This window comes from Rhea americana, unplaced genomic scaffold (assembly GCF_003343005.1).
Source record: "Rhea americana isolate MKP2758 unplaced genomic scaffold, rheAme1 scaffold_38, whole genome shotgun sequence".
Taxonomy (NCBI): domain Eukaryota; kingdom Metazoa; phylum Chordata; class Aves; order Rheiformes; family Rheidae; genus Rhea; species Rhea americana.
In genome coordinates, this window is record NW_028186512.1 from 1,757,146 (window position 1) to 1,773,394 (window position 16,249).

A 16,249-nucleotide genomic window follows, 5' to 3' on the forward strand; every position below is an offset into this window, starting at 1 on the left:
TCAAAGCTCCTTTTCATAACTCCCTAGAAGAGCTGCATTAAAAATTATACTCGGCACCCAGGATAAATACTAAAATTGCTAGAGACAGACTGCTAATACCTAAACCTTCCAGTCTGATTGCTGATCACTCCTGGCTTAGATGCTTTCAAACGAGAATGCTGGGACCTTTGTTTGTATTAGCTGTGCAGCATGTCCAAACACAGGTATGTGAAAGGCATCCTGGGAAAGGTGGGGGGAACACTGTAGGCTCCAGAAACCTCAAAAAAAATCCAGATGCTACCTCTCAACCCACTCCCTTTGCCTAGTCTGTCTTTCATCATCACGCCTTCAAAGTCTCCTCCCATCTGACAGCCACACAGAAAACACTGAGTTTACCCAAGAGCCCTGAATATATGAAGCAAGTGGGATCAAGAACAACACCTCAGGTCAGTGGTGATTTTGCACCTCCATCTAGAGTGGCTGGCTAACTGGCAGGAAAGGGATGTTGCTTCACCATTTTCTTACCTCCTTTTGCACTGAGACAAAGCCTAGCTTATCCAAGAGTCTACCACAGTTGCTCTACCATGGCTGTGCCTCCTCTTCTGAGAGGAGCTCAGATTTGCTTGAAATGCAAGAAAATATGGTCAAAGCTGCAGGGATTTCTGTATAGTGTTGGGAGCCAAAGAGCATGATTAAAAAGCCCAGGTAACACTTAGCAAGCAAGGGCTGAGGGAAAGTGTGTGTGTGTGTGGGGCGGGGGGGGGGGAAATCTAGCTGGAGATGCAGGATTTTGACAAGTGAATCAGATTGTTTTCAGATATACTGGAGCTTGAGTTTTCTATTTTTCTGTATTTTTGAGGGGGAAGGGAAGAAGACAGTGGAGAGGAAATCAGGAGTGTAATTCTTACTATAAAGAGAACCTGAACGAAAAGAAAGACAGAGAGGACAGGAAGATAAGGGATGTGACAGGCCTGAGTAACCCAACACTAACACAGAAAAGGCAGGAGACATTGGAGCTGAAAGCTTTTGGAGTGGCTGTTATAGGTCAACATGTGCATTCATGGAAGACTACAAATAGGCATTTTTCTTTTGGGACAGTAAGCAAGGTAGGGAACTTTTTTTTTTTTAATAAGCTTTCTTAAAGTTTCACATTATCAGTGCATTACCAATAATTTAGCTTTTTCTGAGAAACTGTAACACTAGTGCAAAAAAGCACAGCCACCTATATTGTGGGTACTATTAAGTTTAGATCTGTTTGAAAGAAACTGGCATTCAGAAGTCTCACCATCCTGTTGCCTCCAAACATGTAAAAAAGTGAGAAAATTTCAGGGGCCAAGTTTCCAGTATAGACAAAAAATCGAAGTCTGCTTGATCGGCTCCTCTTACACAAATTCGAGTGCAATTAGTCCTTTTAATTGAATTCAAAGGAATGACTACAAATGAATACAGCTATGCTGGCAACTTGCAAATCATACAATCACAGAATCAGTAAGGTTGGAAGGGACCTCTGGAGATCATCTAGTCCAACCTCCCTGCTCATGCAGGGTCACCCACAGCATGTTAGACAGGGTTGCAGCCAGGMRGGCCTYGAAGATCTCCAGAGAAGGAGACTCCACCACCTCTCTGGGCAACCTGGTCCAGTGCTCCGTCACTCTCACAGGGAAGAAATTCCCCCTCACGGTCAGGCAGAACTTCCTATGGTTCGATTTCTGCCCATTGCCTCTTGTCCTGTCCCATGGGACAACTGAAAAGAGTTTGTCCCCATCCCCTTGACACCCTCCCTTCAGGTACTTGTCCACATTGATAAGATCCCCCCTCAGGCTTCTCTTCCCCAGGCTGAAGAGGCCCAGCTCTCGCAGCCGTTCCTCATGGGGCAGGTGCTCCAGCCCTCTGATCATCCTCATAGCCCTACACTGGACTCTCTCCAGTAGCTCCATATCTCTCTTGTACTGCGGAGCCCAGAACTGGGCACAAGACTCGAGATGAGGCCTCACCAGGGCTGAGTGGAGGGGCAAGATCACCTCCCTTGACCTGCTGGCAACACTCTTCCCAGTGCACCCCAGGAGACCATTSGCCTTCTTGGCCACAAGGGCACATTGTTGGCTCATGGTCAACTTGTCATCCACCAGCACTCCCAGGTCCTTCTCTGCAGAGCTGCTCTCCAGAAGGTCAGCCCCCAGCCTTTACTGGTGCCTAGGGTTATTTCTCCCTAGGTGCAGGACTCTGCACTTGCCCTTGTTGGACCTCAGGAGGTTCCTCTCCACCCAGCTCTCCAGCCTGTCCAGGTCTCTCTGAMTGGCAGCACAGCCCTCAGCTGTATCAGCCACTCCTCCCAGCTTGGTATCATCAGCAAACTTGCTGAGGAGGCACTCTGCCCCCTCATCCAGGTCATTGATGAAGAAGYTGAACAGGACGGGACCCAGTACTGAGCCCTGGGGGACGCCACTAGCCACAGGCCTCCAATTGGACTCCATGCCACTGACGACGACCCTCTGAGCTCTGCCTTTCAGCCAGTTCTCAATCCACCTCACTGTCCACTTATCTARCCCACACTTCCTGAGCTTATCTAGGAGGATGTTACGGGAGATGGTGTCCAAAGCCTTGCTGAAGTCCAGGTACACAATGTCCACTGCTCTCCCCTCATCTACCCAGTCAGTCATTCCATCAGAGAAGGCTAGCAGATCGGTTAAGCAGGATTTTCCCTTGGTGAATCCATGCTGGCTACTCCTGATCACCTTCTTTTCCTCCATATGCCTGGAGATGACATCCAGGATGAGCTGTTCCATCACCTTTCCAGGGACGGAAGTGAGGCTGACAGGCCTATAGTTGCCTGGGTCCTCCTTCTTGCCCTTTTTGAAGACTGGAGTGACACTGGCTTTATTCCAGTCCTCAGGCACCTCTCCAGTTCTCCATGACTTTTCAAAGACGATGGAGAGTGGCCTGGCAACAACATCCACCAGCTCCCTCAGTATCCGTGGGCAGTCACTCTCCTTAACCTGACAGTTCCTCTCTACTGACTCTTGCACCTTTCTATTTCTAATGTGTCCATCCAGTATCCTGCCAGCAGCTCAGCTGTGCCATAGCCAAGTTCAAGTTCGCTTCCCCTTTGTAATTCTTTGTCCATCTTCAACAATGCAGATAACATGTCATTTCTTCTCATGGTCTTTTCACACATTTTCTTTAATTCTCCTCTTACCTCATATGGTTAAGTCTTGCCTCCTTTCTCCAGAGTATCCCAGGCCATCCTTCCTATCTGTTCATAAAATTTCAGCTGTAGTGCTCAATCTCTTCTGAATTTCTTGGGGCACACTGTAATTTGTGCCCCAATTTTAGTCAATTGAAACTGCAGATGCTGAGATTAGTTTGCGTTCTTAATGGTCTCATGACTTCTTCAAACTACTTCAATGGTTGTTTTCCATTTGCAATCTGAAATCCAACTTCTCCTCCTCCATTTCAAAACTGCATCATAGCTTCCCTCTCACTCTTCATTTCTTGCCCATCTTGCATCACTTGTTCAGCTCCTCTCTACCTACTGCCATTCTGTTTTGTTTCTCATTCCCTTAAGCTAAGCACACAGAAGGAGTAAGGTTGTCCTGAAAGTCCCTTCAGAAACACTGACTTCTACCATAAATGCTTATGAAGTTTCCACTGTTCAGTTTCCCTACCCAAGCCAAGTAACAGCTCAAGAGCAAACTTAAAACTTAGGCCTATGGAAAGAAAATGAAAAGAATGGTATTATGACACACGAATCAAGTCACTGTGTATTACCACAGCTGTAATCCTCTCTTCTGCCTTCTGTCTCCCCTACTACAGTCTGTTGCTTGAGTTAAGCCATTTCTAAAAATAGACTGTAACTTCCTAGAAACAATTTCTGTGTCTTAATTCCAGAACAGATGCATGATCATGAATTGCTTGTCTGAAATAAGGTATGTGGTTTGCTCCATACACCAAAAGGCCACTGCCACATTGAAGATCCTCTGAGAGATTTTTATCCTTCAGCTAATCTCGAGGAAGCAAACAGACCATCCAACTAGTGAGCCTGTCAATCCCCTTGCTTCAGCTTGTCACCTCACTTGCTGCTCTTGGTTTTAAGCAGATTACGCTGGACAATTTGGTATGAAGCTACGGTAACTCACGACTGATTTCAGGTTATCCTTCCCTTGAAAGGGCACACCGTTTTGTCAAACACAAAATAGGCACTAACACCAACAGTGTCCTTAGACAGTTCTGCATCTAAAATCAGCAGAGATGTTCTCACCTGAAAGGGCTGCTTCAAGATCACAAAAGCCCAAACAAAAACAAACAAAAAAAGCCCCCACAAACACACCTTCCATGACATTCTGCTATCTACTAGCAGAGAAGCGAGAAGGTCTGACATACAATGTTGACAAGCCTACTCACTGTTCCTGCCTCTTTTCAGTTACTGATAAGGTAGGCCTATCACAAAATGACCCTCAAACAACCACCACCACACATTCAGTTTAAAACACATCTAAAACATTAGGGACCTCTGCATTTCACTACCTGTCATCTGAATTCTTCAGCACTATATGCATTCCCCTAGATTGCACTGTTTCTAATCTCTTTCACACTCACCCCTAGCAATGCTCGGTTCACCTGTGAAGACCCTGAAAGAGGAGTGAAGTCTTTTATTTGCTATTTGTTTTTTTTCAAAGAATATTACAAACTATCACATAAAAGCTTTCTGGAAGTAACTGTGATTTGTTCGGTGGTGTTTGATTAGCCAGAAGATGGCACTATATCCCCAGAGTTAACAAGCACTGAACTATCAGCAAACTACTGGCAATCCCAGTACTGCATCTATGAGTAACGAAGGGCATATTTTTATCCCAAAATCTGTAAAAGTAGTAGTATCTCAACTTACATTTTGTATATTTATCTGTAGGGCCATTTTGTAATGACTGAAGTCTTTGGCAAGTTCATATCCCTGATGATAGAAAGTGAACAAACCCTGAAAAAATGATAACACCTGAAACACAAACAAAAGATCTGTTAAAATGCAAACCTCCAATTACCAGGACAGGATTACTGTGTTTAGCATTTCCAGAAACCTCACAGTTGGTTTAATACCAATGATATCTGAAATAAATACTTGTGTAAAAGGAGATGATGATAATTCTGTCTTTTAGTCACTATTGTCCTGCTCACATCCCTCCCTGCTAATGACGGAATTGAGATGAATTCCTCTACTCATCACAGCAGAATAAAACAGTCTTTTAGAGCAGGAAGCTCCCCTTGCAGCAACTTTAGTCATCACTGCCTTTTGTATGCACATCTGATCTGTCAAAACCAGAAAATGATCCATTTTGAAGCTTCTGACCTCAGCCTTTTGACTTCAGAGAAAAAGTTACATTGCACTGGAAAAAGGGTGAAGTGCAGTAGTGCCACCTCTTCAGTTTGCTTCAAGTTGTTGAAAAGAAGTGCGTGACACAGGAAAGAATATCTCTAATAAAGACACCAAAGCAAAGAATATATTTACTAAAGTTGGAAGTAACTTATAAATAAGCCATTTTCAACCTGACTATCAAAAAAAACAAGATTTAGAAAATATATGGTAAGTAGAGAAAAGGGAAAAATAATTTGGTAGTAAATAATCTCAGTTTACTACTCTAATGAAAACTTCAAATACAAACCGAGCAATATAAAGCTTAGACCCATCCACAGGGTGATTTCAGAAAAGAGAATAAAAATGCATTTTAAAAACATAATTTGAAGATTCATTAGTTTGACTCTGAGAAAGACTCAAATGGCTTAGAGAACAATTACTAAATCCAAAATAATACAAATATTTAAGAGTAAACTTTAAAAATTAACAAATTTATCACTACTTAAACAATACTAACATATTTTAAACRGTTTACTCTCTATTAAGAATTTTATTTTAACAATTTCTCATACAAGAATAAGCCATATTAACATATATAGCTCTTATTACTCTGTAATGACCAATTACTTTGATTAAGGATATTTGGGAAATTAGATTTTATTATTGTTATTATTATATTAAAATAATTGTATTTGAACAAATGGACAACTTAACACAGAAACACAGACTGCAGAGCACAAGTGAATAGAAATTCTTTCTACAATATGCCCTCCCTTTATCTCAGGATTACAGTTACTGTTCTCTTGTTTCATAAAGTTACGTTTATGCTGTAAAGCTAACTCACATTTCAGAAAATTTAGGAACAAATTCTTCTCAGAGACTGAGGTAAGTCTGGTTGGTACATATTGGTATATTTTCGCTGAAATCTAGTGAAATTCCTTAATTTGTACACAGATCTGGTTAGGGCCAAACATTTCAGACTACCTTGATGCTAAGATTTTTTTGCTAGAAGCATCTTTTCGTGAAGTGTAGGTATAAATTGAAGTAACAGAGCTGTAAATGTGCAATCATCAAACTGAAAAAGAAATTTTCTACATTGGTCAAGAATAACATGTCAGTGGTTAAAAAATAAATACAAAAAGAAATCTGATCCTACCATCATCCTTTTCAATCCTATATTCCAATTCACACCATAAATCAAGCAGTTTATTTTATTTTATTTTTTTCGCAGTTTACCGTAAGGTTTCATACGTTTTCTAAGAAAACGAACATCAATGGATCTAGATTAACATTAATTATCCAGGTAAGATTTGACCTGCTTGGTTAACTGTGTCTGTGTGAGGAACTTGCACAGATTTGCACACTAACAAGACTGCTTTAAATTCTGTTAAGTTATGTAGTTACATACGTTTCCTCAGAAAAACAAAAATCAGGGCTTATCTCCTTGTCTTTTGCCCACTCACATTCCTTCTCTCTCTCCCTTATGTATGATAGGGTAGATCACTTTCTTAAAAACCGAATTCATTGGTACTTACAGGCTCCACACATTCAAATTTCTTCCGTTCTTGTATCTCTTGCAACTTGCACACATATTCAAGAGACAGCTCATAGAAGTGTTTTCTGTTCTGCTCCACTTGGTTGTCTGCCTGTGCACAGAAAGTAACCAATGAAGTTCCAAAGGTATTTTGCAGGTGACTGATTTAGCAACATAGAAAAGATGCTTATGTAAACAGAGAGAAGGGGCTAACACTAACTTCCACTAGAAAAGGGGGAAATCATGTTTACAATCAAATCAAGGGAAAAAAAAGCTAATGCTGAAGATCATTAGTACTGTAAACTTTACTCTATACCCATAAAAACTGCAGCAAGGATTGCACAGGAACTGGAGAATTTTATCCACCCCACACCCATGCTCACTCTGATTGGTAAGAGAAGTTAAAAAAAAAAAAAAAAAAGGGAATCCAAACAAATAAAAAAAATTCACCTATTAGACTTTTCACAAGTTCCCACAGAATATCAAATATTAAAAAAATGCATCCTAATTAGCTGCAGCTGTTTTTTTAACTCAGCAATGATGAAATGTCAACATCATATTGATTCTACTCAGTTATACTTCACCCACCATTCATTATGGCACAAATATTTAAATTTCTAACCTAATTAAATCATTCATACATGCTATATTTATGGTACACATGTCCACACTAAACTCTAAAACTTCCAAGAACTAAGTAATGGAGACCACTACTGATAGCCAATAAAGAAAAGGCATAAGCCATATTTTAAGTGATAAAAACTTAGTTCTTGCCCATGAAATAACAAATTCAGTTTCAAAAAGACAAGCCATTTTGATGCATCTTGTACACCAGACAGTGTAAGAATGGTTTGAGTTGTCACCAAGCTTATAACAAGATATATTTGTACCGCAGTGTAGCCATAGAAAATGATCATGAAGCGGTCTAGTAGGACACCAAAGCATACACCAAAGCCCCAGGCCAGCCTGTTTCTGTACGTATCTTTATTTTTTATTGTTTGGCAGTTTACTGTTTTGGGATAACACAAAGCACACCACTGTCTATGTTGCAACTATAATACACACAAGAAACATGCTAGAGAAACTCAAAAATGGTCCGAGTTCTCAAGTTCCTAGGAAATTGGCCAGTTCTATAAAAAACCTCTTACGAAGGATGTCAATGGGTGTATATTACTTGGTAGGAAAGAAAAAAAAAAAAAAAATCAATCGTTCAGTAACACAAGGCATTTATAGCCAAAAGGAGTTAATAATCTGACATTATCTCTCTCTAAAAAAAAAACAAAAAAAAACACAAACTCTTGCCTACAGCAAATCTCAGTAAGATTTCTCTGCTGTTTTCTCACATATTATTTGCTGTTGCTCCAGAAATAAAAGCTCTTACAAATAAGGATGATCATAATAAACCCTTAGAGACAGAAGGGATGTCAGGCAAAACAGATTTGTTTTATGTTATAAACCATCAAACTTTTTYGTAGCTTTACTTGTAAAAAATGGATCTTCAAAACATGAGAAAGGAAAAAAAAAAAAAGGTAGCACAAAAAAGCTGTGTGAGGAATACAAGTCTTGCTGTTCTTAGCATTAAGTAAGCATTAACATGAGACACTTAGTCAATATGTACAACGTAATGCAAATGACACATACAGGAATGCCTCACCACAAATGTAGAGCTTTTCATAAACAATCACTCTTTGCGATTGCCTCAACTGCTTGAAAAGGTAACAAAATGTTCAGTGCTTCATATGCATGTTGAGAAAACTGTAGGGGTACACCATCAGATTCAAYAGATACAGATTTTCTCATCAAAATTTTCTTATTGACAGAATTTTTTCTTTTATCTCAACGAATGCTGCTTCTGCACTTACGTAAAATATATTTACCGATTCAAAAGCTTGTAACTTGCAGGGAAAAAAAAAGCAACACAATACCTCTTGTAACTGTAGCTCCTTCTTCTTAGCTGATAAATTTAAATGTTTTTCTAACAAACTGTAGTTTTTCTCTGTCTCTTTATCAAACTTCTTCTTTTCCTCCTATACAAAAAACAAAGCAACATTCATTTACACAACACACTTAAAAAGCTAAGAAAAACTCCTTATTTCTTACTTCTTTTAAAGCTGTACTTAAGCCAGAAATAATGATAGTTGAAACCATCAAAGCTCCAATAACTAAGAAAAAGTACCTTTCTAAACCATTTTTTAAAAGTATTTTAAAGGCTGACTTCAATTGAAATCCCACTCCACTAAAATGGTGGTGCTTACCACCCAAATGAATATTTGCATCTTCTAAGTAAAAAAACAAACAAATGAATCAAGAAAATCCCACCCCCTGAAGTGCAAAATAATTAATCATCTGGACTTATTGTAGTTTTCATGATGCTCAGGGAGGACTTAAAGGGGAAATATCAATTTCATTAGGAAAAAAAGAAAAAAGATTTTCCAATAATTCACAGAAAAGGGGTAAAAAGATGACTTGAATAAATATTAACATTTTCACACATCAAAAAAAAAARRAAAAAAAAAGAAAGAAAGTGAATACAACTTTGTATTCCTTAAGACTTCTTGATTTGAAAACCATTTAAAGGTCTCTGTGCTGAACTGTTACTTTTACCAGATTGTCATCACATCCATGAAAAAAGGAGAAACCCTTTAAAATAAAGAATAACCTCCATTAAAAAATAGAGAAATAATACACCTGAGATACATCTACAAAACTAAGAGGCATCCAAAAACAGCATGGCAGCTTGTAATTCTGAATATTTCAAAAAGTTATTTTTTTCCCTACAAGGACACACGACTGATCAAGATATCCTGTCATATAAAATAGATACCATCTTTCAGTTGTTTTGCTCTTTAATCACCTATTTCAGTTTCTTAACAGTTATAATTTCGCAGCAGTACAATGTGGGAGGTTTGCTCTGCATTTTAAGTACTATTTAGTAAGCAAAGTGTTASGTTACTAAAACAAAGCCTTTTGTTATTCCTATCTATAGCGCTTTAACATTTTTGTTTTTCTGCCCAGTTCATACCACAAGAGTTATACTAGAGTGAGTAAAGAAAGTTCAAGAACAGAAAACAATGAAATATGTAAGTATCTGGGAATCATAGAATTTCTATTTAGAATAAACTGTGGCATTCAATTATCTATGAAGAATATGCTGGAAGTGTTTAATAATCAATAATTCAGTCATACGAAGCAACTAGTAGATCTTCCTGATCAAATAAGTAGACCTAAATCACCGCAGATGATTCACAGGAAAAGACTTGATAACGATTCGGTTACTGAAAAAAAGGCATCAAGGTTAGAAGATTAAAAAGATTTTTTTTWAAAAAAAATAAGTTTTTATTGATTCAGGTGCTTGAAATAAGATGACAAACATTCTGCAGAGAACTTTACACTCTGTAAAATACTTTTTTCAAACTGGTCTGTGACTAGCTTCTACAATATTTTATGCAACTTCAAAAACTAGAAGGTAAATTCAATTTTCTACACATCTAGTAGTGTAGATACATAATCAAGTAACTTGTTCTCATGAATATAATTTGCATGTGTACACATTCATTTCTCTGACCAAAGAGATGTACTGATAAAGGCATAGTTTATGATGGAGCAAGAAAACGTATCTGCACCATCAATACAGAACACAAAAGCTTTTCCCTCTGGTGTTGTATCAGAATTCTACCTTCAATCAGTAGGAGGAAAAACAAAACTGGTACCTGAAGTTCACTATTTTCATTGCAGCAGCATTTACTTTTGACCAGAGGGATCAGACTGCAAATCAACAAACTGCATGTTTGAGAGGGATGGAAAATAAAAGCACTGAAGACATGAAGAGGAGGAGAAAAAAAGGTATCTAGACTACTTGGCTCACTTGCAACTTTGTATGATTCACTGAAATATTGAAGAAAATATTTTCTGTATTAACAACTGCTTGGGAAATTCAGTTCTTAATTGTTCCTGCTACAGTCAAAATGTTTAGCTATCCTGTAACTGAAATGTTATCTTAGCTATCACTGTTAGTGATATGCGCACAGTGGTAGTTTAAAAACGTATGAGTTTTTGGAAAAGACGACAGCGTTAAATAGCTAACCTTAACTCTTACTTTTTATAAGCACTTAAATCTCTCACTGAAAGAAAGGCAAACATGTACAGAGAGGTCAGACTTTGTGTCCTTATTACATTTATCCAAAGCTAGTTTTTATCTGATACATGAAATTCACTTTTAGTTTCTGAAAACATACACATTGTAGTGAAAATTTGCACCCAAAAAATTACTTTGACTGAAACCCTGACTCTCTTTGGTCTCTCCATCTCTATTTTCTTCTACTTATACAGATGAATGAGTTATTTATTAAAAAAAATAATAATAAAATAAAGGCACATTTTATTTTACAGGCTGCAAAAAATAATGTTAAAACCGTATGATGAGCTCCTTTGGGTCGTTAATATTTGTCAACATTTGATTTGTGACTGCAAGCAAACATAAAGCAGGATAGGGTCATCTATTAGAAATAAGAGGAGGCTGTTAGCAGTAGTTCTAATATTCCAGACAGAAGAGATAAAGGAGGGGGAAGAGAGAAGGAAAGGACACATTCTTTTCTTCTTGAAACATACTTTCCATTTGTTTCTGAAGCAAGTTTCCAAAAGGGGAAAAAAAAAAAAAAAAAAAAAAAAAAAAAAAAAAAAAAAAAAAAAAAAAAAAAAAAGCATGAGCACATAAAATATAAACAACAGTATGCGTCTGCCAAATACATGTTATTACTGCAATATAATCCAAGTAGAGAAATTAAAATAAACTTTTCATAAAGGCAAGTGAGGGACAAACCTTTACAGCTCCTAGTTGTTCTTTCCTAAATCGTTCCAAAGGTTTGATCAGAGTTTCAGTAACACTGAGTGCCTAAAGAAAAGAAAGAGCAAGGGTTAGGTTTCTTTAGCTAGTCAGACAAGCCATTTTAGCACTAGCAATAAAAAGAAAAAGAAAGCAAGTTCTAGGACAAAAAGTAGAGAAGTATGCAAGTTAGAAGTCTAAGTCCTAACATAAAAAATGAAATAAAATAAAAGTCACAACTCTGAGTTTATTAAGTGCTTTTGAAATTTCTATCCCTTAATTTTCTTCTACTATCAAGAAAATCAAAGTAAACCTAAAGCAAATGTAGGCATTTCAGAGATTTACAGGCTGCAGCCAAACTCTAACTGCTTCATGTGTGCCAGTACTGCAGATCAGGTCAGCAATCTCCACAACTGAACGTTTTGTGAAACATCAGACTATCAAAAAGTACAAATAATAATTTTCATWTTTCCAAATACTCACTTCTAATTATGTTAAGAAAATCTTAAACTAATCTAAGTTATAAAACCAAGATGTGCAAAGTTAAGAAACAGGAGGTATAGTTCTCTAGGTAAACTTTAATCAGTCTATTTTAGAGCATCTGTCAGTGCACTTACTGGAGCAGTACCACAGCCCTACTGAAGAGAAAGAAACAAAAAGAAAACAGTATGCCATCATAAGTTTAAAAATCTTATTTAGATCTGGTCAAACAGGACTTCAAGTCCTCATGAAGTTGCACGGGAGGTAAAGCGGAGCTAGGTTTGGTTTCAGTGCAAGTGAGAATTAGAATTTAGAAGATGTTTGAAATTTCAGGGTTTTTTTTTTCCTTCCAAGTTTGAAATGTTTCATATAAAACACTGCAGGCTTAAACCAGTCTTCTGGAATACTTCTGAAAAGCTCTTATCATAAAACACAAGAGGGTTGCATTAGAGATCTGGCACACTGCAACTCTGGATAGCGCTGCCTGTGCCCCCTCACCCTCCAAGCCATGCAGGGATTACTGCGGGAGTCATGCTGCCAATTCACAGTAACTGGAGCAGCTCAGATTTTTAAACAGCCCAGGCAGCACGCTAACCCATACCTCTAGTTTGAAAGCCAAATAGCTGGCAAGTCTTGGCCAAACTAATGTTATGCACAGTCCTATGTAGAACAGATACTTAAGTTTAGAGCATTTGTTTTTGTGGCTCAAAAATTTCTTTGTGCGTTTATTTCCTAATTCTGACAAAACCTTTTGAAGCAACCTCAAGTACACCCCTCACAGGGGGAGAAAGGAAGCCTGACACTTCTGTGTCACAGGCAGCTGTATAACACAGAAGCAGCACCTGCAGACTGAAGAATCTCACTTTGCTGACTGCAAGGATTCTCACAAATGAGAGTGGAAAACTCTCCCAGAAATGGCAGAACAATCCTCCTGCACTGGAAAAATTTAGGACATTTAAATTGTTTCTGCCAGCTTCTTCTATACAGACAAAGCACAGGAAAAGCTATGAGGTCTCCTCAGAGCAAAGCTTAGAAAGGATGCTGATAGCTATAGCCTGGGGAGGACGTAGCCCAGACTCTAACAGAACCGTGCTGAGTAGAATCATTCAGAAGGAAAACATTCAAAGGTAAGGTCAACAGGCAACGGACATACGCTGAACATGAAGTCCAAGTTAAAGAAAAAATAGGAATATGATGCAACAAAAAGTGAAAAAAAAATGCAGAAAGGGCTGTGGTTTATAAACCTGAAGGGCTGGCTACAAATTACCTGGTCTGCTACACTCCTGTGTAGCATTAATCATGGGAACCACTAAAGGAATTCGTTTGAAGAAGAAAATAATCTTTAAATCAAAATGAGATGGTTTCTCAAAGACAGCCAACAAAGATCTCACTGTAGCCTTTGGTATGATATGCCAGTAACTCTGTCGTTAAAATAAAAACAAACCTCCTTTCCTCCCCCAAAAGCTCTACTTCTCATTTTATCTATCTTTCAACAAGCTTTTGCAACAGATGCCTCTTCAGAACAGCAGAATTTTTGCCTATCATACAGATATTTATCAGTTGTCATCCTCTTCGCTTTCTCTGTCTGTGATAAACAACAGTGTACTTAAGTCTTTCTTAGTGAAATGAGTTTTGGAGCTCCTTGATCAATCTCATGAGCTTCACTCGAGTCCTACATACAAAACAGTGGAGGAACATTTCTTCCTCACTGAAATAAATGTTCATATCTGTAAACAGAATCCATTAACTAGGATTTGACTGGAAAGTTTAATGATCAATTAAACAGCTGCACTTCTGACTGGCAGAAATGAAAACAAAATTCAAAATTTTAATATGCACAACATTAAATAAATAGGAAGCGATTTGTATTACAGTACTTAGAATTCAATACTAGTCAAAAAAGATACAGAAACATTATTTATTTATTTATAAAATAAAAACATTACTTATGCTATTTTTCATCGTTTGTTTCGTCAATATATAAGCTGGGAACTCAAAGCAACAGATACTGCTTTTTWAAACTGTGGACAACAGATCGGTGGACAAAAAAATGAAATTCTCCTGGCATAGGACAATTAGCTAGAGTCTTTTGAAGGTATTTGTCATTATTACTCATACCTTCCTTAAAGAGGTATGGCTATGATAAACCGTAACATTTCCAAGAAAAGATATTTGAGGCATTTAAGTTGAATAGTCATTAATATAAAATTAAACATTCATCTGCTTTCAACTTCTCTTTTGACTCTTGAGTTAGTTTTCATCTTCCTACTCCTCTACTCCTGGCAGATTATGATGACAGGAATGTCTACTTACAGGTCACACAAAAAAAAGGTGCTCTCTTCTTTACATCCCTGAGCTATCCCAACCTGCCTGAAAGGAATCTATACTTAACTTTAAACACTAGCAGGCAAACTATGGCGTTAGTCATAAGTAAATCAATATGAAGAGGTCATGTCTCAGGTAACACTATCTTAATCCATCTTTATAAATCTCAGTCTCAAGAATGCTTTCAAAAATGTTTAACCCAATAGACATACGTGCCTTGAAAGTGTGCTTATGCTGTTCTTACTCTATTTCTTAGATCTACGGAAAGGTCAAAAAATTAATTTAATTTTATTGTAAGCCTGTAGATAGCAGGAAAAAAAAATCACCATCACTAGGATCATTTCAGATGATTGCTGTATCCAACATTTCCAACAACATCTAAAAGCAAGCTCTCTGCTTTGGGCAAACCTCCCGATTCCAGCTGCCTTTGTAGAACTCCATCTGCTCAGGCAGAGAGATTTCACAGAACAATGATCTTGCTCTTCCAGCTCCGTATTTTTCAAAAGCAACAAATAACAGGTTGCAGATAAGGAGATCAAATCAGCTTTTTCCATGAACTGTCCACAAAGGCATAGACTTAATCTATTAGCAAGTACACTTCTATTACACTGTTGGCTACATCAGTCAAGTCAACTACCAACAAGTAACTTAGGAGTCAGCACTAGTCCACAAGATGACATTTAGTCTGTCACTTTTTCTTCTCTCAGAGATGATGGGAGTATGGCTGTTTAGAGAGAAACTGCTTCTCTAAACGCCACCTCCTCCACACTGTAACCTGACAGACAGCGCCAGCCACCAGCACGCAATGCTCCTTGTGCTTTCTCACGCTCCTGCGGCAGATAGGAGCAGCCTGTCTAAGCAATGCAGCATCAACCAGCTCCTGCTCCCTAGGCAGGCACAACCAGGCTCTCTTGTAAAAGGGAGAAGACTGCTTGTTTGGGTTGTAAAAAAGTATCAACCCGTAAGAGTCATCCCAGAACCTCTGTCTGGCCTCTGTGGCTACAAAAGTTAGATCAATCTAAAGTTAAGCAAAATTTGTTTTGCTAATCAAACAAATACAGCAGTGGCCTCCCAACAGGAAAGAACTGGAAAGGCTACACGTTGCTCATCAATAAAACCTGGTGGTAAGATACATATGTATACTAACTGACTCTGCTCCATTCTAAAGCTAAGTACCCAATCATACAAGAAAGGCTTACTTGGGAGTGTGTGTGTGKGGGGGGAAGTTATAAAAAAAATATACCTTTCCATAGCCTATACACTGACACAGGAGTACTGAATTCCAAACTCTCTTCACAGAAGTTGAAATGCAGATTATGAGCTAAATAGTAAGACAATTTCAAGTTTCCCAGTGAGCTGTCTGGGACAATTTATTTATTTAGACAGGCAGGACTACTTCTCTCCCTTGACAGAGCAAAGGAGGAGGTTTATGGTTAATAGGGCAGAGCCTGTGAAACACAGCAAGTGTCAATGAACCTGTATCTGGGAAGGAAGTTTTGCCCTTCTCAGTGTAATAGGGACTGCACAAAGGAAGACATAGCTAATAGTGATTCAGTAACAAAGTAGGTAACTGCTGCTAAATAAAGAAAATTATAAGAAATTTGCTTACCTACAGCTGCACATTTGCTTACAGAGGATATAGCTCTTCTGTAATTTTTCCTAAGTTATTGCAGTATTCAGCGTATAACAAAAGGCAATTCTGATATCTCTAAGATTTATGGGGAAAAATTAAAAACGGTGTGTCCCTCCAAAAAGCTTTACC

At 38.1% G+C, this 16,249-nt stretch overlaps 1 protein-coding gene across 2 annotated transcripts in view; it reads right to left on the minus strand.

Moving 5' to 3' along the window:
* The window catches only part of ARHGAP10 (Rho GTPase activating protein 10), a 148,698-nt gene that overhangs the window by 82,499 nt on the left and 49,950 nt on the right, over window positions 1-16,249 (minus strand). For both annotated transcript variants that reach the window (XM_085313179.1, XM_085313178.1), the window contains exons 4-7: window positions 11,680-11,751; window positions 8,786-8,887; window positions 6,862-6,972; window positions 4,865-4,969 (exon numbers count right to left, since the gene is read on the minus strand). In XM_085313179.1, the coding sequence (XP_085169305.1) occupies window positions 4,865-4,969; window positions 6,862-6,972; window positions 8,786-8,887; window positions 11,680-11,751 (390 nt within the window). The remainder of the gene's footprint in view (window positions 1-4,864; window positions 4,970-6,861; window positions 6,973-8,785; window positions 8,888-11,679; window positions 11,752-16,249) is intronic.